We start from the raw sequence: 24603 nt of genomic DNA, 5'->3' as shown, positions 1-24603 counted from the left end.
ATCCCCCTTCCGTTACTCTGTTGCAAAATGTTTGATCTCCCAGGCAACTTTCTTGAAGTTCTCCCTCAGTCCTTCATCTGTCTCTTTGTTATTTCCATTGGCATTACATTAAATACATGTGTCAGCGAGAAATAATTTGGCATCTTAAGACAATAGCTTATTTTTCTGATCAAAAAGTTGTATATTCATCACAGAAAAGTTTTAAGAAGAAAATAAATATTACATTTAATCTCACTACTTGGAGGAAAAAAATGCCGCTAACATTTTACTCTTTGTCTTTTCAGACATTTTCCTAGGTTAAGCACATTTTGACATGCATACAAACTTGAATTGGCATAATTACCATATTTAATCTTCCTATTCAGGAGAATAGAGTATGTCACTCCACATTCCGTGAACACAAAGACCCAGTTGGATTGGTTTATCAATTCTCCTATTAATCTGTTTCTGATTAATTTGTTTCTACTTTTATCTTTATCAGTTCTTTCATCCTGCCTTTTGTATATTTCTTTGGTTTCTTCCTAGTTTCTTGAGTAGAATTCTTTGTTCATTTAAGTTTATCCTTTCTTGGTTGATAGTATAAGTATTTAAAGCTGTGAATTTGCCCCTTATTATAGCTTTGGCTAAATGAAGACAGTAAAGTCTAGAATTTTCTAGGATAAATGGAGTCTAATTTGGAGAGAAAGAAAAAGCATTTTTTAACATACATGCTTTAAATCAAGCTGTTTATTATATTATTCGTATATTCCATATCTTTATTAATTGCTTGCTGATTAGAATGATCAAATACTTGACAGTAGGATGAAAAAGGTCCTAGCTCGTATTTTGATATGAGTTGGAGGTAAAAGGTGTGAGGCATGATGTCACGGATCGAGATCTTAGGCCTGTGATTTTGTGCGTGTACACAGAGAAGTTGTAACTTCTAATCTTCATGCCCTTTTCTGTTACGTAGGAAAGTAAAACCCAGATCTCCGAGCCTGACTAATAGCTTATTGTAGCCCCACCGAAGCATATCAACTGACCCACCAGCAACCGTGAACTTAGATGATGAGACGTAGGGACTCTTGCCCAAAGGAAACCAGAGCACTTTTAGCACAAAACTCTAATGAGGATATAAATGCTGGACCAGCTGGAACGCTTGGGTCCTCCGGACTCAGCTGATGGTTAATTTGGTGACCGTGGGCCCCTTCCAAGTGTACAGTAGAAGCGTGATGGTAGAGGGATCCTGGCCTTGTTCCTGATTTAAAGGGAGTGCTTTCAGCATTTCATCATGAAGGATGTCCATGGTAGGCATTGGCTATATACCTTTTATTGAGTTATGCGAGTATTTTGCGAAGAATTAGTGTTTTAACTTCATTGCTTGTTTTTTAAAAAAAGGTTGGGGATTGAATTTTTCTATATCTACTGTAGATCTTAGACATCTGTAAGATCTATGCAGTAGATCTTGTACATCTACTAAAATCTTATAGTTTTTATATAATCATAATGAGTTTTCTCCTTTAATGTGTGAATGAGGTGGATTAGGGTAACAGACTTTCTAAGGCAGTCTGGTGTTAAGCCACTTTTGCATTCCTGGGTAAATTCTAAGTCTCCAGTTCTCAACTGCTTCACTGGACGCTTTGCATAGAACTTTCAAACGTAACCTCCTTAAGCAGATGCCAGGGTGGCTGTCCTCTTTGTCACTGAGCAGACTGCGTGGTGCTGAACAGCTCTTGCCCTTGTGCCCTGCATCCGTCCACCCTAATTCTTGGCAGAAGGTGAATATTACGAGAAAAGAACAAAATAACCTATTTACAGAGAGGAAAGGCAACGCCAAACCATTCTGTGACCTTTTAGATTTAGTAAATCTATAGAAGTCTCCAGTTTAGATAAGGTAGTTAAGTGACTCAGATACCGTTAGAAGAGCCTCGGAAAGGCCTTAAAAGGTACTTTTTTTTGGTACGGGGCGGGGGGGGGGGGGCGTGTGTTATCAGTTCCTTATACAGTGAGTGGACAGTTGGCGGGTGTGTTTGTTAACGGTGTGAATGTTTTGTAGGCTTTCTCTTCCTCTCATTTCTTTGTCTTCAGCTAATGTCTTCATTCTTTGAGCTTCTGTGACACCCATTATATAACTTTGCTGGCAGCTTTCTGTGTGAGTGTGTAGCCTACCTCTGCACAGCTTTGAGGGAGGGGCTGATTCCCACAGAATCCTGAAGTCTCGGCCTCCTGCGATCGCACAGGTGCCTGCCCCAGCCAGCCAGGGGCGTGGAGTTGGACCACATCGTTGTTTCCAGACTGCAATGCAACCCAGGTTTACATGTTTTTGACTTTCAAGTTTTCATTCATTTGGGATCTTGGTGTCAAGGTAGAGAATTTATAAGGCTTGGAACCTAGACGTTTTCAGAGAGAACACTGATGTTTTTCCCCTCCTGAGGTTGCAAGCTTATAGGTGGTATCCTTAGAGATTCAGTTCTTTCTGCAAAAACTCAGGTGTTTTTTCCCGAGGCGTAAGGGGATCGTAAAGAAACACTTGCTGTGAGTGGTCGGGGAAAACTAGAGGTGACATGATCATCGTGCAACCAGCGTTGGTCACCAAGGCAGAATAATTAGGGTAGCCACTGGCCACAAACGGCAGAAGCAGAATTTGAGAGGACGGCGTGGCCAAGTGGATGATCCCATCTCCGGGACTGAGAATAGGACCCTGCCAGGACTGGCAGGACCTGGACCCTGGCTTAAATAGCAGGTGGTCCGTGAGGACACCCAGGTGATGCTTTGGACCGTGAGAAACAGACCCCTGGTCGACGTCGGTGCCCGAGCCGGCAGATGAGCGCCCTACTCCGTAACCCAGAGTCTGGGGTCCAGGCGGGGTAACCTCACGGCTCGAGGCTGGCGGCTCCGTGACCCTCTCAGCCCTCCTGCCTGGGGTGCAGGTGAGCACGACCTCTTTAGTGTCTGGTCCCACGGTCCCTGCAGGCAGGAGGCTCTCAGTCCCGTGGGAAGAACTCTTCCCTGGGAGCCCCTCAGCAGCCCTCCCTTTATACCTGGTCAGAACTGGGTCACACACCCTCCCTTGGTCACCTTCCCTGAAATCACAGGGTCACAGCCTGATTCCTGAATCAATGGGCGTTCTAAGTAAGAAAAGAAGGGGGAGTGGCCCCGGGGTAGGTGAGCCGTTGCCACAGCCAGCAGGACTCCGCGTGGTCACTTCGCCACCCATCGGCTTGTCTGCTTTCCCCTCCAGCCTCGGCCCCTTCACTGCCCTCCACCCCTATCCCCGCCGGGCGCCGGGCGAAGTTCTCGCCCTCAGGTGTCTGTGGGGGGGGGCGCTGTGGCTGCCCCCTTCCTCCCCCTGCCGGTCCTGTTTTAAGCTTTCGGTCTGAACTGCAGCGTCCCTTCTTTAGGGAGACCCTCAGCTCTGGGGGGCTGTGGGCTTGTGGACCCAGGTGGCCATGTCCCGGATGAGCTGGGACCTCTTGCCCCACCCTGGGCACCTCGGAGGTGCTGAGTTGGGCCTGAGCGCCATTCTCTTCTTTAACTTGACCACAGGGCTGGTCTGTGAAGCCTCTGGCCACCCCAGCGCTTGCCTCCCCGGTGAGATCTTGGGAACCACCTCGGGGAGCATCACAGCCCTGGCTTCTGAAGGTCTCCTCGAGGGTTCCCCGGTGAAATACAGATTTTTACCCTCTTCCTTGAGTTTTCCGTCGCCATTTTTCTTTTTCCAGAACAAAAGCGCAGACTGAGTTAGCCTGTTTCCTCTCCCGTGGCAGAGTAGCATTGTAAAAAACTAGTGCAAACGTAGGCCAGAGTGCGTGAGACCCGGCTCTCCATCAGCGGTGTCTGCTCAGAGCAGGGCCAAGAGTCAGCAGAAGGAGTTTTGGAATAACCAAGTTCGATGTAAAACAAACACAACAAAATAACACACACTCGTGGTACAGTTACTCAAGCCGTCATGCTATGTACAGTCATGACATGTGACTTCTTCCATGTATTAAGCACCCGGTAAATGCTTGTTGAGTGAGTGAGTAAATGAATGAAGGAATGAATGTCAGAGAAACTTGCAACAGAATTAGGAGAGAGAGGCTGCTAGAATTTTATATCAGTATGTTAAAAAATAAAAGTTTATCATATTTTAATAACAGCTGCCGTTTTAGTAGGCACTCTTAGGGCCTTTAGGTCATTTAATCTCAATTAATCATCGTAATTTTAGGCTGTAGGTACTGTCATTATCTTTTTTTTTTTTCCGTTGAGGAAACTGAGGCAGAGAATGATTAAGTTACGAGGCTTAATTAATTAACTGATGAAGGCCAGGATTCAAAGTTGGGTCTGACCCCCGAACTCTTATTCTTAATCCCTGACTTATACTGCTTCCTGGTTACATGAAAATAAAGAGGAGAGAGAAAGAACCATTGAAAGCAGACCTAAGGGCTCAAATACACTGTAGTCTTATGGCCAAAGCCCTTGGGTTTGAAGAGAGCAACCTGTTGGGTGTCGATGAACTAGGAAAAATTTTCTTACGTGTAAACACAGTAGAGAAGTCCACAGCGAAAAGCTGAGTCATCAAGACACGTCCTCTTGTTTGATTTATAACCTGAATCCTGAGGGGAGTCGGGGTTACCCAGGTGTGTTGGTGGGGCGGGGACAGCGGGAATGTCGCAGGGAGAGAACAGTAAGTTCTCGGCTGCCGATCAAGGAAGTGGTTTGCAGTTGCTGAGTGCACGGTGGCCACCTGCGGTGGGCCCGGAGGAGACCCAGTCGAGAGCTTTGAACTGTTCCCTCAAGCCAGCGGGAGCCTCTGAAGAATTTTTTTTTAATACCAGCTTTATTGAGATACAATTCATATAAAGCGTACAGGTCTGTGGGGTTTAGTATATTCTCAGAGTTGTGCAGCCGTCCCCACAATCTCTTTTAGAGCGTATTTGTCACCTTGTACCTGGGAGCAGTCCCCTCCTCGGCATCCCCTCCCTCCAGCCCCTGGCAACCACGGCTGCTCTATTTTCTGTCCCTGCAGATTTGTCTGATCTGGACGTTTCATCTAAATGGAATCGCATTGTGTGGCCTTTTGCGTCTGGCTTCTTTCCCTTGACATGATGTTTTCGAGGTTCATCCGCATCGTACCGTGAGCCAGAATTTCATTCCTGCTCAGAGATGAGCGATAGTCCGTTGTCCGGACGGGCCACGTTTTGTTTATCCCTTCGTCAGTTGATGGACAGGCGGGTCGTTTGCGGGTGTGCAGGAGAGAGGAGGGGTTCAGTGCATTGCAGATCTGTGGTTGTGCTACCTACCGTGAGGTGGGGTGTCATGGAACACGGAGCAGGTTAGAGGAGGGACGGCTGTCGGATGTGGGTGTGGTGGAGCCAGAAGGGAGGTCCAGGCCGGCAAAGCCCGGCTGCTCTCGGAAGCTGCCGACCCAGCCACGGGCGGACGCCGAGGCCGGGCGGAGATACCTTCGAGTCCAGGAGGCCCCTCTGTTCTCGTGCCCGAGGACCCCTTGCCTCTCCGGTATCTGAGACACGGGAAGAATACGAGTAGGAGAACACCCTGCATTTCCCTTCGCTGGGGTTCGCAAAGCGTCTCAGCGGCGTCAGGGGAGGACACGTCCTTGCAGGCGGGGTGGGTAGGATTCTAAACTTTCCATCACCACCCTCTGCCCGTGTAGACGACCCTCACCCGCCGTGGTCAGATCACCTGGTGGTGAAACCATCCCAACCACTTGTCCACTCCCCTGGGAGAGAATCTAGGGGTGTGTGTGGTGCCCCCCGTGGCCAGCCCAGGAATGCTCTGTAATATCTGGGGGGGCCGGGGGGCGCCCCCAGGGCCCCCAGGACCAAAGCCCTCCTCCCCCGAGCGCCCCGCCGGAGCCCCTCCCCGAACCTGCCCTCTGTGGAGAGAGCCACCTCCTTCCCGGGGTGACCGCCCCCATGGCTAATCCCCTGGGGGTGAGGGCGTGGAGAAAGGCCCGGCCCCGGCTTCGGCGTGGGGCAGCCCTGGAGGGCGTCCTGGGGCAGAGCCGCCCTGGGAGGAGCCGAGCCTCCGCTGTGACCACCCCACCGCTCCCCCCCTCTGCTGCCGGCCCTGCTCCCTGCCCCCCGTCCCCGCCCCTGCAGGTGCGGGTCTCCACAGTGCTCCCGGGTGAGTTCCTTGTGTACAGCCCAGAGATCTCAGGGTCTGTTTCCCTGGGAACAGACCTACGACAATAGCGGGTCCTCAGTTTCAGTGTCTGACAGGCCAGAGGAAAGGTGGTGAGCCTTGCTGAGATCCCAGCCCTGTCCGTCCGTCCGGCTCAGGCTGAGCCCCGCAAGACAGTCCCTCAAGAGTGGTCTCTGCTGCCACCTGCCTTTGGTGGTTGTCAGAGCATCGGGGGCCGGCTTTAAGTGCCCCCTTTCCCGGGCTCCCAGGGAATTCATTTGACATATTTGTGATGCAATTCTGCGCGGCCCATTTCTAGAGAAAGTTGACTTCTGAAGAGGAGAGGCGCTTGGAACGCGTGAGTGATTTCTCACTTTAAAGGGAAGCGTTGGAAAGAAACCGCGTCGCCGGGTGTGTGAGTGCGGAGTGCGGTTCTCGGACTAGGGAAGCTGGACTCGGGAAGTGGCTGGGTGCGGGGGCAGCTGGAGCCCGACAGTCGTGGGGGGCAGGGTGCTGGCCTGAGCGGCTGAACAGACTGTTCTTTTCAAATGATTTAATCTTTCTCTCTCTCCGTTAGTTACTCTGTGAGAGGAATATAACAGTACCTCCCTGTTACTACCCAGCCCCTGTGGGAGGAGTTGTGAAGCTACTTAGGGTTTTTCTTCTTCTTTTAAATAAAAGAGCTTTCCAGAATACGTGGCTAAACCTGAGAGAATTATCCCAAAATCGAGAAGGAAGAGCGATGTGTGTAATTTGGAAGGGTGCACTGGCTTGTGGGTTGGCTGACCTCAGCCGTGCTCGGCACACATCACAGGGGCCCCTCCCCGCCCCTGAGCTTACGCTGGTGCCTGCGCTCATGACCCCAGCACGGAGGATGTAACGGGAGAGGCCGGCAGCCTCTGCTGCACGCGGAGACCCTCCTCAGGCCCTCGGCCTTGCCTCACCTGGTCCCATCCTCCCGTTTTAGTCCCAGCCAAGTAATGGGCGTGTTTCTAGACCCCAGGGGAGCAGCCCTCAGCCTGAGGGTTCCATGACGTGGAGCCCGGCCACTCTGCAGAAGAAAAGCCAGGTCTGACTCGGGATGCGAGACTCACAGGTGCCCTCCGTGGCTGCTTTTTAAAGGCTGCCAGACGTCAGCCTTCTAGTAGCTAAGATGTAGTGGCTCTTTCTCCTTAAGAGTTGCCTTCCGTTTATTAAAGTAGCTATTGTAGAACAGAAGACTTCTGGTCTTTTCCATGTGTTGTAATTTTCTTGGACCTGTATTATCATTTAATGTGCATACACGAAGACAGAGAGAAATAATAGTTTTCATCGCGTGCCTACCATATGCCAGGCACTGTGATAAACTCGTGAAGTGCACTGTTTCATTTAATTGTTCAGATGAGGAAACTGAGGCAGGGAGCTGGAAGGATACAGGGCTTGGTCTGGCAGAACTGGGATTTAAACTCTGCAGTCTGGCTCCGGGCCTGCAGCCTCCGCCCCTTGGATGTCACACAGCAGCCTTCAGGCTCCTGACCCCCCTGCAGCGATGGGCATGGCCCTCCAGAGCCACCCTTTCTCCCCATCACTCTCCCCCTTACCTTGCCCACACCGGGGCTCTCTCTCTCTCTCTCCCTCTCTCTCTCTCTCTCTGTCTCTCTCTCTCTCTCTCTCTCTCTCTCTCTCTCGTCTCCTCCCTTCTTCCCTTCCTTCCTTATTTATCCTTTGTCACAACCTCCCAGTTGAAAACCAGTGCAATACTGCCCTCCAGTGTTTGTTTACTCATTCATCAGCTACTCATTAGATGCCTCCTGTGGGTCTGACAGTGTCAGCACCAGGGGTACACCGGGGAAGACTGCAGACGGACTCTGTCCCCACAGAGCTTACAGCCTGCACGTTTTGTACATTAAATGCAATTGGAAAAAAATCGTATCATATATGGAGACCTCCCTCTCCCAAATCTAGTAAGAAATCTGTTAGATATCAAGCTTATGTTACCTACCAAATATATAGTTACTTAATAACAGAGAACTACAGAAACAGGGTATAGTTCATAATAATAAAATGATTAGTATATTCAGACAATAGAACACTATGCAGCATCTAAAGTAGTGACTTAGGGAATCCCCTGGCGGTCCAGTGGTTAGCACTTGGCGCTTTTATGGCCGAGGGGCCCGGGTTCAATCCCTGGTTGGGGAACTAAGATCCCACAAGCCTCATGGCACTGCCAAAAAAAAAAAAAAAAAAGAATAAAGCTTTCCTTTAAAAAAAAAAAAAAAAGTACTGACCAGAGCAATGTGTATCATGAATACATCTCAAAAACATAGTTGAAAACAAGTTACAGAAGTGTAATCAGCGTAGCATATAACAGGACACAGTATAATACAGGACAAGAGCATCTTACCGTAGGATACAATGCAGTATAATACAGTGCCATGCAAAAGCTTAATACAGTGTGATACCATTTGTGTCAAAATTTAAAAACATCCAGAACAATACTGTGTATTATCATGGGCACATCCACATATAGTAAACCTGAGAAACCATTCGAGGAAAAACCACTTGCCAATTTTTGGACACTCTCTAGTGTGGGAAGGAAGGTTGAGGCTTTAACAAACGTTAAAGATTTCGCAGACGTGGCAAAATTTAACCATTGGTTCGTCTGTTTTGGTGCCTGGTTACCGTCACCTTTGGTGCTTTTCTGTATATTGAGAACGTTCGCTGATTAAACTTGAACAGGTGAGATGGGCGTGCTGTGCGCTTCTCCGTGTCTGGCGTGTGCACGTTTCTGGCATTGCTGTCACATGGATGTTCCTCTAAAGAAACACTGTAGCTACAGAGGTTTGGGGTGTGTGTGGGGGGGGGGTGTCAGCCTCCTGGGGCCCCAGCAGGGGGCGCGGCAGCATAGCGGACCCGACGCGGCTGGGCAGCACCACGGAAGGGGCAGGAAGGGCGGGTATTTAATAAGCACGTGCAGCTTTCTGTAGGCTGTAGGCAGGGGCCCAGAATCCCCCCGTTTGGCCACTTAACATCCATCACGTTCCTCTGCACATCTGTTGCCTTGGCTGTTTCCGAGGCTCAGGATACAGAGACGGTGCCAGGCACACACGTGCCCAGAGCTTCCTCTGCCGTTGCATCGATGGGCCTGACGCTGACGTGCGGGGAGCTTTTTCCTGTCCAGGTGACCGGGGAACCGTCCTTTTCTTCCAGGTGGAAAAGGATTATTCTTACCTGAAGGAGGTCTGCGATCATCAGGCAGAACAGCTGAGCAGAACCAGCCTGAAGCTGCAGGAGAGAGCGTCGGAGAGCGACGCGGAGATCAAGGACATGAAGGAGACCATCTTCGAGCTGGAGGACCAGGTGGAGCAACATCGAGCGGTCAAGTTACACAACAAGCAGCGCATTGGCGAGCTGGAAGGTCGGTGGGCCCGAGCCCCGGGCGGCGTGGGTCGGGAGCAGGGCGGGGGGGGGGTGGGGCGCTGCTGCCGAGAGGTCTTCCTCGTGCGGGTGCTGTGGTCTCCCGGGAAGAACGGCAGGTAACAGAGGCAGAATCATCAGCCTCCTCGACTGAGCCGCAAAGCAGGTGATACAGAAGGAAGCCTGTGGATCGTGGGCGGACAGTGTGTGGAGTGAGGGGCACCGCGTGTGAGCCGCTGCCGACCACACGGCGGGTGCCAACAGGTGTTTGCCATTGGGCTCTGATGGCTAGAGAGGTAGGGGGCAGGGGGTCGGACTGATTCGAACGGCCTGTGCTCCTGGCCTCGGGAGAAAACAATTCCAGCATGGGCCCCATGGACGGTTGGTATCAAACGACTCACAGAGGTTACCCACTTCTTACTGAAGAGGCACCAGTGTATGGCTTACTTGTGAACCGGTTGCTTGTTTTGAATAGGGAGGGATGTTTGTCAGAGATTAGTTAAACATTGCCTGCCTTGTCCAAATAAGCCTTATCAAATGATCGCATCTAATGTGTTTTCCCTTCGTAACAAAAGAATTAGCTTGCAGAGCTTTTAGTGACAATAGCACGGCTGGTGGCCTGAAAAGTTCCCCCACGGGTACAGCCCATCCTGATTATTTGAGGAACCCTTATTTTCGAATTCACCTGCTCGCCCAGACCGACTTGTAACCCCCAAAATCAGTACTCACAGCGCTCCCACTGCCGCTGGTGCCCGGGCAGAGCAGTGGAAAGCTTGAGGCTCACGACGTGCAAAACATCGGGACCAGAGGCCCGCGGGAACGTAACCCGTCTTTGCCGCGGGAGCTGATCCCGTGTGCCTGGCGACTGTACGTACCTGCTTCGACCGTGGCACCTGGCCGCGTAGTCTACGCCTCGGTCCGGTGGTCGTGTCACAGCTACTTCGTGTGCAATGTGGGGGTGACGACAGGACACTCAGCGTCACTGTCACCCAGGCTCTTCTCAGAGGTCACATCTGAGAGTACAGCAGAACACCCGATGCCTGACCGGACAAGTTCAAGGCCAAACAGGAGGAGACCCGTTTCGTTTGTATTTTGTTTGTTTTTGCTTCAGTGATTTATTGTTGTCGAGAATTCGGTCGTGCTGTCTCCAAATCCTAAAAAGTCAGCACAGACACACCAAGAAAGCAGCATGTAATTACTGTCCAGAGCACAGGTCAGGCCCACTCCCTCTGGTTACGTCATAATGTGTCCAAGACTGAAAAGACCAATGACGGACCTGCATCTTTTGAGAAGCCGTTAACGTCTGTTGGGGACGTTAGGGTGTTGATAGGTGTCTTTTCACCACGAGACGCCGGGACACAAAAATCCATCTCGAGATAAACCGCTCCTCCCCCTTAAGACCCTTCAGAGGAATGGCCAGAAAGATAAAAAGAAGTTAAGGAGTGCTGTCTTTTTCTGCACCGTTGACCCCAAACACAAATCCTCAGGCCCCACGTGTGAACCTGAGCTGCTGGGGTAGAAGCTGACCATGTGTGGGTTTTCTGAAGCTTTTCTGGTAATTCCGGTTCGTATCCTTAATAGACAAGGACAGCTCTGGAGGGACCGTGAGGACCCACTGGAGAACTTACACTACGTGTAATGGACGTGACCAGATTTAAACTGAGCAACTCTTTTTTTTTTTTTTTTTTTTTTTTTTTTTTTAAACTGAGCAACTCTTGACAGCAACGTGGAGAGAACTAGACACAGAGAGGGACTGAGGATTTTTTTTTTTTAAGTTTCTAATTCAATTTTATTTTATTATTTTTTTATTGAAGTAGAGTTGATGTAGAATATTGTATAAGTTATGGGTGTATAAGATAGTGATTCAGAATTTTTGAAGTGTTAGTCCATTTATAGTTATTATAAAATATTGGCTATATTTCCTGTGTTGTAAAATACATCCTTGTAGCTTATTTTATACCTAACAGTTTGTACCTCTTAATCCCCAGCCCCTATATTGCCCCCGCTTTCCTCTCCCCACTGGTAACCGCTAGTTTGTTCTCTTTGTCTGCGAGTCTGCTTCTTTTTTGTTGTATTCACTAGTTTGTTGTATTCTTTAGATTCCACGTGTAAGTGAGATCATAGAGTATTTGTCTTTCTCGTTCTGACTTATTTCACTGAACATAACACCCTCCAAGTAAGATGTTCTTTACTAGGGAAAGGAAGTCCAGTCCCCAGTGGAGCTGTTGACGTACACCCGCCAGACCCTTGTCACCCTGGAGATTCTGAGTCTGTGTGTCAGAGTCTGGGGCTTGAACATCTGCTCTTTTGGAAAGCTTCCCAAGTGATTCAGAGTTTTAACTGCGGTTAAGTCCCACGGCTGTAGAAACTGACCTGAAAGTCACAACGGTAATAACCAGCCATATCCGCTGTTACGCAAAAGCCCTCCCTCCACCTCACGGTGATGAAGGACGGTCAGGGTGCCGCGTGCACTTCCAGGGAGGCCGAGAGTAAGTGTGTGAGTGTGAGCCGCTGTTTGCTCTCTTCCCGGAGCTCTGTGAGGCTGTGCCCTAACCTCACACCACCGCTTTCCCGAGTCATCCCGCTCTCTCCTGGAGGAGCCCCCGCCTCTGGCTCCCGTGCTCAGGATGCTGGATGGGGCCCCGGCAGAAGGGGTGGGCTTCAAAGCCTGTTGCAGGATCTGGGTCTGCTCTGCTTCCGAGCTTAGCTTCTCCCCAGAGTCTCGAGACTTTTCCAACTCCGTCTGCCTGTTCATTTCCAGGCAATGTGATGAAACTGGAGGAACAGAAGTCGGACCTGGAGAGGCAGCTGAAGACTCTGACGAAGCAGATAAAGGTGAGACGCGGTCACGGCAGGGGTGGGACGCCCTCCATCATTTTACTGGAAGTGTCCCCGTTAACTTAGGTTTGGACACCTCTGAGAGGTACCCTGACGACTCTCTGGCCCGCTGTGTATAGCAGGTTTGCGGGGCCCGGGCCCTGGAACCACGAACGGCGTGGCTGGGAGGGAAGTTCAGGCGGCCTTGATTTCAGGACGGGCACTCCGACACCCGAGGGTGCAGCCCCGCCTGCGCCTTTTCCCAGTGGCGAGGCTGCTACAGCCGACCTCGCCCGGGGACCCACCTGGGGCCCCGCAGCCCAGCCCGGGGGCCGGTCTGATGCGGGTGCGGACTGCGGCTCTTCCAGGACGAGACGGAGGAGTGGCGGCGCTTCCAGGCTGACCTGCAGACAGCGGTGGTGGTGGCCAACGACATCAAGTGCGAGGCCCAGCAGGAGCTGCGTGCCGTCAAGCGGAGGCTGCTGGAGGAGGAGGAGAAGAACGCCCGGCTGCAGAAGGCCCTGGGGGACGCGCGGGCCCGCGGCAGGTGGGTCAGTGCCGCAGGCACCCGGGGCCGGGCCCACCTGCTCTCCTGGCCGGGGCTGCCGGCATCCACGCACGTGATGCTGGGTGTCTGTCCTGAGCCCTCCCCTCCCCTCCAGGTTCCTCTGCCCCCATCCCCAGCCGGGGAATAACTAACTCTACAGCTAAGGAATACCTAACCCCCGGCCAGGGAATAACTAACCGCAAGGCCAGGGAATAACTAACCCCAAGGCCAGGGAATAACTAACCCCAAGGCCAGGGAATAACTAACCCCAAGGCCAGGGAATAACTAACCCCAAGGCCAGGGAATAACTAACCTCATGACCAGGGAATAACTAACCTCACGACCAGGGAATAACTAACCCCCGGCCAGGGAATAACTAACCCCAAGGCCAGGGAATAACTAACCCCAAGGCCAGGGAATAACTAACCCCAAGGCCAGGGAATAACTAACCTCACGACCAGGGAATAACTAACCTCACGACCAGGGAATAACTAACCCCCAGCCAGGGAATAACTAACCCCCGGCCAGGGAATAACTAACCTCACGACCAGGGAATAACTAACCCCTGGCCAGGGAATAACTAACCCCCAGCCAGGGAATAACTAACCTCACGACCAGGGAATAACTAACCCCCAGCCAGGGAATAACTAACCCCCAGCCAAGGATAAACTAACCCCCGGCCAGGGAATAACTAACCCCAAGGCCAGGGAATAACTAACCCCAAGGCCAGGGAATAACTAACCCCAAGGCCAGGGAATAACTAACCCCCGGCCCGGGAATAACAGACCCCCAGCCAGGGAATAACAGACCCCCAGCCAGGGAATAACTAACCGCAAGGCCAGGGTATAACTAACCCCCGGCCAGGGAATAACTAACCCCAAGGCCAGGGAATAACTAACCCCAAGGCCAGGGTATAACTAACCCCACGGCCAGGGAATAACTAACCCCCGGCCAGGGAATAACTAACCGCAAGGCCAGGGAATAACTAACCCCACGGCCAGGGAATAACTAACCCCCGGCCAGGGAATAACTAACCCCACGCCCAGGGAATAACTAACCCCAAGGCCAGGGAATAACTAACCCCCGGCCAGGGAATAACTAACCCCACGGCCAGGGAATAACTAACCCCAAGGCCAGGGAATAACTAACCCCGAGGCCAGGGAATAACTAACCCCACGGCCAGGGAATAACTAACCCCAAGGCCAGGGAATAACTAACCCCCAGCCAGGGAATAACTAACCCCTGGCCAGGGAATAACTAACCCCCGGCCAGGGAATAACTAACCCCAAGGCCAGGGAATAACTAACCCCCGGCCAGGGAATAACTAACCCCACAGCCAGGGTATAACTAACCTCATGGCCAGGGAATAACTAACCCCACGGCCAGGGAATAACTAACTCCACGGCCAGGGAATAACTAACCCCAAGGCCAGGGAATAACTAACCCGTGGCCAGGGAATAACTAACCCCGCGGCCAGGGAATAACTAACCCCACGGCCAGGGAATAACTGACCCAAGCCGGAGAATAAGTAACCTGTGGGCAGGGAATAAGTAACCCCCGGCCAGGGAATAACTAACCCCAAGGCCAGGGAATAACTAACCCCACAGCCAGGGTATAACGAACCCCACGGCCAGGGCATAACTAGCTCCACGGTAGAAATATTCCGCCCAGCACCGTCACCGCCGTTCCCGGTGGTGAGAAAGCTCGTCACTCGAGGGGATAAAGTTTTAGCCAGGTCCCCTCTGGGTTTGGAGGAGAGGATGCTCTTACATCTCACCGCTGGTCCGGGCCACTCGTGTCGGTCACCCTCGCCCAGTGGGAGAAACTTGACCGCTTCCTGGGGCCTGGCCACCAGGTGGAGGCCTCACCGTCCTGGCCCAGGACCTGCTTCTGTATTAGCAGCCCCCATGGGCTCCCTGCAGAAGACCTTGAAATAAGCCGCTTTATTAAAAAGGGTGAGCGTGGAGAACATACGTCCGGCTGATACGTGATTCCCTTCTGCTCTCGAGGGGGACAGCACAGTCCGTTACCCAAGCAGGCCCTTCTTAGCAGCGAGCTTTCAGAATAAGCTGTTCCCAAAGTGAGCCCAGAGTTGGTTATTGTTTAAAATGTAAATGGTTTACACACAAGACTATCAACAGTATTTTAGGCTTCAGCTGATGCAGTGCTGTCTTTTTCCCAATCAGGAATAGATGTCCTTGACGTTGAGATTCTTGGTTATTAGAAGTTATTTTGAATTTTTGGATTTCTCTCAACATAAAACGTAGTAGAATTTAAAAATCAGATTTATTAAGTTCTGGATGCAGATTTGTACAGTTTTCCCTTTTTACCTGTTTTCCAGGGTTGACAGAGGCTGGATTCCGAGCCTCTGGGTCTGATATAGTATCATGAACTTCACAGCAGTGGAAGGAGTAGATTTCTGCTCAGAATTCTCTTTTGATTCTCTTACCAAACTTGCTTCAATCAATCTGGCGGCCCTTTGTTTATGAAAATCAAGATCATAATTTTATAGTCACACCTATACCCTCTGGCCACCAAAAGCACGTGAATTTTAAGGGAGAAGCAGAATAGGAAAACTAGATTTCATAGTGTTCCCTATTGAAATGATTGTGAGGTCATTCTGGTTTGCTTTGGTGTCTGCTTTTGTTATTTGTCCACGTGTCTTGCTTTTCTATTGTGTGTCTTTGGAAGAGGAACCACGTCATAACCTGCATTGCTTCATATATACGTGAATTTACAGATGAATGATAAAAGGCAAGCCTTGAGTTTAAGAGGTGGCCCTAAATAAGTTATTGTATGGGATGCTGCGTTTCTTACTTAGATTCTAAGATACAGGTCAGATTATACAACTCGGACCCTGATACCATAGGAAATTTGCATGCGTCTTGACAATTTAGGGCCCCATGTGCTACATCCAACATTTTCAAACTTAGGGTCACTTTTTTTTTCAAACACAGTATATTTCTCTTTTGATTTTCAAGTGATTTGCAAACCTACCTCCTAATTCCAGCAGTTTAATCCCTTTATCACAAAATGTTTCAAAATTCGAGAACTGACACCAGTTCAGAACATAGCATGTTACTGAAACCCTGCAGGCGTCCGTGGGTTTCTTGGCTGTCATTGCCCTTCAGATGATTGCCAGAGTGGTTTCTTGTCTGATCTTGTGCTGCCCCGGCTAGCTGCCCCTTCTAAAGCATTGGCTATTGGAAAGTTACTTGCTGATGCCTCCACCTCTTCCTGAACCTACCACGTGAGCCAGACTTGCAGCCAGCTCACACCCTCCGAGGTCCCAAAGCCGCAGAGTGTTTCCATCTTGGCTGCCTGGGTTCTTGACTTTGACAGTCTTCTGACGAGAACTCAGAAGTCCTTCTCGGTTCAGCCACAGCCAAAGAACTTGCAGAAAATTCTCTGATGGGGTCCTCTAAGTACAACCAAGAGAAAGTAAGAGCATCAGAAAAGCGACTTGATCGTGACCCTGGATGGACTGATTCACATTCTCATCAACTGGCATTCGAGAGATCATAGGCCAGTAGGCAGGCAGGTGGGGTGCCTGGGTGTGAAGGCAAGTTAGCGTTTATTACCAAGAACTCAATAGTTAAAGTGGAACGTTACTTAACGTAGTAGTTTTAGATGATTCTAAAGCTTAGCTCATTAGCCATCTTCAATCCTGTGATGTTTTCAGAGGTATTTTTATTTTGGAGTCAGAATAACTGTTATTAAGACACATGGGAAAATGAGGCTCTGGTCTCATCTTTGCCACAAACTGGCAAGGTTTTCTTCCCAGACCGAGCTCCTTCCTCTCTTAAATGAGAAGGTAAGGGCTTCCCTGGTGGCGCAGTGGTTAAGAATCCGCCTGCCAATATAGGGGACACGGGTTCGAGCCCTGGTCGGGGAAGATCCCACAGGCCGTGGAGCAACTAAGCCTGTGCGCCACAACTACTGAGCCTGCGCTCTAGAGCCCGCAAGCCACAACTGAGCCCGCGTGCCACAGCTACTGAAGCCCGCACGCATAGAGCCCGTGCTCCGCAACAAGAGAAGCCCGTGCACCACAACGAAGAGTAGCCCCTGCTCGCCGCAACTAGAGAAAGCCCGCGCACAGCAATGAAGACCCAACGCAGCCAATAAATAAATAAATAAATTTATTTAAAAAAAAAAAATGAGAAGGTAAGAGTAGGTCGGATTTTAAGACCCCCCTAAGCTCTGTTCTGAGACTGGTTGGTCAGGGGGCCTTTCTCTGATGGGGGAGTCAGGGACACATGTGCCCCCAGTACCACGTTCCCAGCGCAAGCCTTGGGTCTCCCTTACACAGTGGCATCTCCGTATTGTAGCTGGGCCGTGGACCTCCTCTTTCTCTTCCAGAAATTTGGACAAACCCGTGTAGTTTTCGTGGACCTGAAAATGATCTGTTTCGCCAGACACAGAGATTATTGGGTGGAAGGATAACGAATAACTTTTCAACTCTGGCTGCTTCTTGTTTTGAACCATTAAGAGAAATACAATGAAATTAAAACTTTCACCAAAGTTAAAACATCAGACCTTTTTCCTGAAAAGTTGAGTCCTTGGGATTCAGAGAACACACGTGCAGCTCGACTTAATGCCTTGATGGGCCACACGCAGCCTTTCTAACAGAAGACACTGTCGGTGATATGTACATGACACGGGCGTCTCAAACAGTAGCAGGGAGAGACCTTTGTGTGCCTTCTGTTACTCTGACACAGTATGGACCTTTGTTTTTAGGGTGACTCATTCGATTTTTGCTGTATGTATCATATGACACCAATAAGCAGCCTCTTAAAGAGTTAAACACACTGAATGTCTGTGCCTAAATAACTGTATCAGTTTCTAAAATAGAACGTCGAAGGTTCCCAGTGTGTTTAGCTTGTACCACTGGTTCTCTCGTTGTCACCTCTGAACTGAGCAGCATGGCGGCCGGTCACTGCCAGCCTCTCTGGAATTGGCTTTTAACTCTGTGTGTGCACACGTGCATTCTGCCCTGACGTCAGTTGTGTGCCTGTGCGCCCTGTGTGTTGTTCTTACAGCTGTAATGTGTCACAGCCGCTCGCTGGGTGTCCGGAGCTGTCGCTGGAGAGGGAAAGTAGGAAGTTGGAGGCATAGCTTCTTGGGTCACTGAGATGACTTGTCCGGCTCTCTCCCTGTGGATGCTTTGATACAGCATCTCCGGCCCTCCAGCGAGGGGGCCAGTTCTCGTGGGGATTCCTGAGCAGTTTCCGAGCGAACCTCACATGCGAACCTCCAACTGCTGGGGGCCTCTGGCATTTTATTTGCCCCTCGAAGTAGAAACCGGTCCTCTGGTATCCCAACAAGCATAATCCTTTCACTCTCACATGACTTGTTTTTTCATAGCTTCAGTTTGCATCTGTGGCATTAGAGCTGTAGCCTGTGATTCTAAAGAGCTACGTCTGCTTCCCTGCTCCCAGGCCCCTGTCCTTACAGATTTGCTTTGAGAAGTGGGCGTGAGCTTCCCTGAAGCCTTTAGAGTGTGTGTACTGTAATAGTAAAAGAAATCTTTTTTTTTTTTGGCCTTAACTGTAGGACAGTACAGGGAAGCACGAGCCATTCCGGCAATCACAGGGGCCTGATTTTGGTTGGTCTTGGACATCTCTGCCCGACACCCTTGTCTGTTGGTGACGGTCTAGCGGGAGGAGCCCGGCGTGTTGAAGTTTTAGCATTTTCTCTGTCTGAAGACCTTTGACTTCCAAAAGAGATGGGGACAGTGGAAATTCAGACGTGCTGCTCTGAGCTTTTCCCCGTGGACAGCGCCAGCTGTTAGCCCTTGTGTGTGTAGACTAAGGTCGTGTTGCGTTAAGTGACACCTTTACCAGCCTTTGCCTCCCGTTTCTATTTTCCAGCTCCATGGTCTCTGTCAGCTATAGCAGAGCAGGTGGTGGAAGAGAGGCCGCCCAGCCCTTGCCATGATGGGAAACCACAGCCATTTCTGTGTGAGAGGGGGAATGTGTAGAGGAGAAATAACCTTTTGATAAAGAACCAAACGGTCTCCTTAGAACAGCCACTGTTGCCCAGAGTCATTGTCATCAAGTCTCTTTACCTTTTTTTTTTTTTTTTTTTTTTTTGCATTTTGGAGTCAACTCTACACAAAGATGATCCTTCCCTCTTTTTTTTTTTTTTCTTTATTCTTCTCAGAAGATTCAGCAGTCTTTTGTTTGGAGCACAAAATAAAGTTGTTCTGCAAAACAAAGTCTGTCGTGAAAAAATTTTTGAGATGCAGCCAGAGTGCTGAGCGAGGGCCGTGGCGTTGCACGTGCAGAGTGAACGCAGCCCAGGCCGTGCTTTACTTTTTTGGAGTTTATTTTTATGTTTCCTTTTGAATACAGTGTCTGATAAGCTTGGAATTAACACTGTTTTAGGTGAAATAGGAAGCCGTCTGCATGACGTCTCATTCTGAAGAAGTTAGAGAGCTCTGCTTCCTCTGTGTCAAGTCTTGATTTCACCTTTTCAAGCTGGGGTCTGACTTCCTTAAGCTCGTCTGAAACAAGCCACCACCGTGTTTTGGGCTGATTTCCAAAATCTCTTTGGGGTTCAATATGCATAGATGTTTGCTTGATCATAAAGGATGTAGTTGAATCAGATAAGTTTCTGTGGTGACGATGCTAATTGGAATTGAACTGAGAACTAACGAACAACGACAAAAGCCTCGTGAATAAAACTCACCCTGGAAATCTAAAGACTTTTTCAATCCAGAAGCATATAACTCAGTGGGATCCAAGATTCAAAGCGTGACTTGAAACTCTTGGAAGTACGTACGTTTGTGAAGATCTGGGTCCAATTCAGCAACCTCCGTCAGGCAGAACTCATTGCAGCTCTCGTGTGAAGAACTTCTAGACCATTAGCTACGTCATCAGGAAGGTGAGACAAGATGGGATCCACGGAAAATTAGGAACAGGAAAGCCCTTTAACTCAGGAGGACATTGTGGGTGTCATACAAGAGAGCACAGAGTCACTAGAAAAATTCGACGTGGTGACAGAAAGAGGAGAGGTCGATGTCCTCTCTGTAAAAATTGTTCTGACACTCGCTGGAGTTGTCCTAGTGGGACAGGAATTTACATACTGGGAGATCTTTACCTCGGACTGAGGATCCTTAGGATGATATAAAACTCATTTGCCGGGTGTTTTCAAATACAAACAAGAAAACTGCAATCTCAGCTTCAAATGCACAGCTGTCTCTGCCCCACATATTTTGATCTGTCTTCCTCTGGGGACTGTCGAGTATTTTTATATGTAACCGTTTATGAAGTGCTAAATAAACATGTCGTTATTTAGAAGAGTCTTTTGCCTGATTTTTAATCACTGGCCACGTTTCTGCAGGGCCTTCCGGTCACTTTGTTCTCAATTTTCCAGGGTGTGTCATTTCAGAACTTTAAAGCCACGTCAGATGACTGGAATTGAGGCAGAAGCAAACGGTATTTTCAACGCAAGTTGTAGATAGGAGGTTGATTTTTTTTTTTTTAAGGAAGTTATATTTTGCTCAAGTAAATTCCACTTGAGTATTTTTTTTTTAATCTTTTTTTAAAAGTTATTTATTTATTTATTTTTGGCTGTGTTGGGTCTTCGTTTCTATGCGAGGGCTTCCTCTAGTTGCGGCAAGCGGGGGCCACTCTTCATCGCGGTGCGCGGGCCTCTCACTATCGCGGCCTCTCTTGTTGCGGAGCACAGGCTCCAGACGCGCAGGCTCAGCCATTGTGGCACACGGGCCCAGCCGCTCCATGGCATGTGGGATCCTCCCAGACCAGGACTCAAACCCGTGTCCCCTGCATTGGCAGGCAGACCCTCAACCACTGCACCACCAGGGAAGCCCCAGGAGGTTGATTTTTAAGTACAAATGTTATTTTTTTAAAAATGATTTCATTATTGGAAACAAGAGGGCAAGGAGCAAATATAATAATTTTGCATAAATGAATTTTTAATTAAAGATTCTGGAGTATTGGAAAGTACAGGACCTGGTATTTGAAGTCTAGAACTGTCTTGTTGAAATTTAAAAACAAATAGTAGATTGGTGATTTACTGTATTGGATTTCTTCTTATTTATGAAGTAATATTTATGTGAACCGGTAATAAAATGGAGGTGTTAAAGAAAAATATTCATCCTTCTCCCCCTTGAGTAGCGTCCTGGAAGGTAATCAGTATTCTTCATCTGTTTTACACACATACTCTCTCAGATATTTGGTCTGCTTTCTTTATTTAGTCTGATGTGAGGAGTGGGTCTTCTTCTTCCAGATGGACAGCAGTCACGCCTGCACCGTTTATTATATTACCACACCATCCTTGGCCCACAGAACTGAAACCCCACCTTGACATCGTTCATTTCATCCGTTTTCAGAGAGACTTTCCCAGTATGCTCTTGTTCTTTTTTCTCTGGAGCTGATTCTGCTTTAAACTGTCTTCATGGGATTATAGGATTGCTAATACAATTTTTTACACTCGGCCTTTCATCTTAAAGTGTCATCTTTCATATACTTTCTTGAATTTTATTGTATTCTGAAGGCAGATGCTTTTAAGTATCTAAATCTGTTTCCTGTTCTGTATTTACAAATGTCTGTTCTCCCTTGAGTGCGGTGATTCTTTTCAGTTTATACTGTGAAATCTATTCATGGATCAGGGCCTGTTTTTTCCCATCACTTATTCTTGCTTCAGTGGATAAAAGTGTATCAGGGCCTGTCACTCGCCCAGGATCAGTGGCTGGATTCTGCCTCGATCTGTGCTCACTCTGCCTGACTGCTCTTGAAATCTTCTCGTATCTTAAACTTGAAGGAAGCCTCTTTAAGGTAAATTTCTGTTGCATATCGGAGACACAGACAGGGCAAGGAGTGCAGAGGAAGAGGTGCCAGCGGAGGAAATTCACCCGTGTCCAGTTTCTTCTCTGTTTGGTGGAGGTGGCATGTAGGAGCTGGTTTTTGGGGTCTGTTTTGCTTGGCCGTTGTCCATTTCAGGCGTGTCCTGTGGCCGTTCCCAATCTGCCCCCTTTTACTACTGTCCTTTGTGCCGGGGATCAACCACCCCGGCCTCCTCGGACAGGCGTGTCTTTCTTTGTGTCACTGATCCTTTGCAGGAGGGTGTCCCCCAGGTGTTGCTTCCAGCCCTGGCCGCCCTCCAGGACCCGGGGCCTCAGTGGGGTTTCCCACATCTTCAATCTCTTTGCAAGGGAATCGGGGTAAACCGGTAGTATTATTCTCATCACTTTCCCCCACTTATTCTCTGCGTCACAGAAATTCTTCAAAGTCAGAGGCACGGACATGCTATCTTTCTGTAGTTTCTGGTGCCGATGCAGGGTTTTTACGATGTATTCCTGTGTTGCTTGCTGTTGGGATTTGGAGGGTAAGAGGCTTGTGTTCAAAATGCCGTTTTACGCTGTTTGTTTTTATTGTCATAGACATACTTACACTGAAATTCCGAGGACACTGACACCTGAGACAGAATGCTTAACTGATTTCTGTCTCGCTGTGGACCTGCAGACTTCTTTTAGGTTTGTGTTGTGCACAATAAGAAGAAACATTTTGGGAACATTTCCTTCCAGGTCAGGATACGGAACGAGCAAAGGCACGGAGGACGGAAGAGGAAGAGAGCATCAGGCGGCCGGGCTTTGGTCCGGAAGCCAGTGGGTGGAGGGGAGTCACGGGCCGTCGGTCTGCGCGGCCCCAGGAAGGGCCTGGGTGGGCTCCATTCAGTTGTTCAGGAAAGAGCTGTGTGCTGAGCGCGAGATTGATGTGCCCCGTCTTCTTTACAAATACTAGTCTCCCGATTGTGAAGGCAGCAGTGGTGTAATGCGACGTTTCCCAAACATAGTTAACCTTTGAATACCTTAAAACTAATTGCGAGCAATAACTCGCATGTCCTTGGATCAAAACCGACAGCAGTGCCGAGCTGTGTCCTGTGTGATGACCTAAGAGCCGTAGAAAACCGACACTATTTGAAGATTCTGTTCTGTAACCAAACAAGGGAAGCCATGCGTTAGAGGCATTAGACAACATTTAATAAGTAAGGGGTGAGTACAGACATAGGCGCATGTACACGTTTAAATACCAGTGACAGGTACAGAAGGTAGGCAGCAGTCAGCAAGCAGGGGACGTGGTCCACGGGCAGGACACACCCCCATCTCCCGTGTTGGTGCCTCGGGTGGCCTCACATACAACTATCTGTCGTTCTCAGGGATGGGTTGCACCTCCTAAGAGCAGATTACCCCATAAAAATAAGAGCAAGGAAAGAAATATTGGTAGCATTTTTCTTAAATATACATTAAACAAATTTGGAGAAGAAGTCCCATCAGCATTATTACTTTTTTTTTTTAAGAGCCCTTTGTGCCTCTCACAGGACACCCACGCGTCATAGAAAAACCTGAGAAAGGCATGTCAAACAGCTGGGTTTTCACCCCAGATTCCCCACATACAAGCCTTATGACCTTCATCAAGTGTTTCATCTAAAATGAAGGATTGTAACTTATGGAGTTTTTGCGGAAAAGTAAATTAGATAATGATTTTAAAACCCATGGCACAGGCCGTGGAGTTATATATCAGACACAGATTTTTTTGTGGAAATTATTCATTGTCACCAGAGTTGTACATGCTGGGAGCAGACGGGAAACACGCCTCGTTTCTGTGGCTGGTTAAACGTGGTCGCTAAATGACGCAGCTGTCTGAGCTGCACTGAGAAGCAGATTGCGCAAAGCGCAAGAAGTGCAGCTGCAGGAGGCTTTTGTGTGCAGTTGTATTTACAGCACCGCACGAGCTGTCCTTTTGGGCGATTCAAGGGATTTCCAAGGCTCCGTTGGCTATACGTGTGAGTTTTACTTTGCAGATCAACCTGAGAGCCTCTCGTGTGTCTTAGGAGGCCGTAGCTGACTGTGAACCGTGTTTAACCCACAGTGGGCCCTTGGAGTGTTTCCTTTACTTAGTGAATTGGCTAGTGTACACCTGGTTGTATGCTTGAGTATTTCTTAGTATCCTTTATAGAATACAAAGTCTTTATTCTTCTGCAGAACAGAGGGAATGTCGTACTTGGTTTATCGCTGGGGTTGTTGCTGGTCGATCCCAACAGTCTGAAGCCAAGCGGTGTCCCTGCTCACGGTTACAGCGCTGATGGGACCAACAGCGTCCTATGCTTCTTCTCCCTACACACACACACACACACACACACACACACACACTTCTGTGGGTCTTCTCCCTACACACACACACACACATACACACCCCTACCCCTATGCTTCTTCTCCCTAGAAACACACACACACACAACCCCCTGTGCTTCTTCTCCCTAGACACACACACACGCACAGACACATACACACACACACCCCTGTGCTGCTTTTCCCTAGACACACACACGCACACACACTTCTATGGGTCTTCTCCCTACACACACAGACACACACACACCCCTATGCGTCTTCTCCCTAGACACACACACACACACCCCCCATGCATCTTCTCCCTACATACACACACACACACACCCCTGTGCTTCTTCTCCCTAGACACACACACACTTCTGTGGGTCTTCTCCCTACACGCCACACACACACACACACACACACACACACACACACACACACACACACACACACACACACACACACACACACACACACATATATATCGCTGTTACGTAATGTGGTAGGTCTTTAGTCCAGTAGCTTCGTTAACCTACTTAAACAGCTGGTGGGGTTTTCTCACACTCATTCTTGCTGTCCTAGCCCAGCAGACTAGCGT

At 49.2% G+C, this 24603-nt stretch overlaps 1 protein-coding gene across 6 annotated transcripts in view; it reads left to right on the top strand.

Annotated features, from left to right (window-relative positions):
- SPECC1 (sperm antigen with calponin homology and coiled-coil domains 1) overlaps nucleotides 1–24603 on the top strand; it is a 256135-nt gene that overhangs the window by 162214 nt on the left and 69318 nt on the right. For 5 of the 6 annotated variants that reach the window (XM_036836780.1, XM_036836784.1, XM_036836781.1 and 2 more), the window contains 3 exons: nucleotides 9295–9502; nucleotides 12263–12336; nucleotides 12687–12865. In XM_036836780.1, coding sequence (XP_036692675.1) covers nucleotides 9295–9502; nucleotides 12263–12336; nucleotides 12687–12865 — 461 coding nt within the window. Of the gene's footprint in view, nucleotides 1–9294; nucleotides 9503–12262; nucleotides 12337–12686; nucleotides 12866–18735; nucleotides 20169–24603 lie in introns of those variants that run through there. The other variant, XM_036836785.1, reaches the window with a different exon arrangement.

This window comes from Balaenoptera musculus, chromosome 20 (genome assembly GCF_009873245.2).
Source record: "Balaenoptera musculus isolate JJ_BM4_2016_0621 chromosome 20, mBalMus1.pri.v3, whole genome shotgun sequence".
Classification (NCBI taxonomy): Eukaryota; Metazoa; Chordata; class Mammalia; order Artiodactyla; family Balaenopteridae; genus Balaenoptera; species Balaenoptera musculus.
This window is presented reverse-complemented; position numbering and strand designations above follow the sequence as displayed.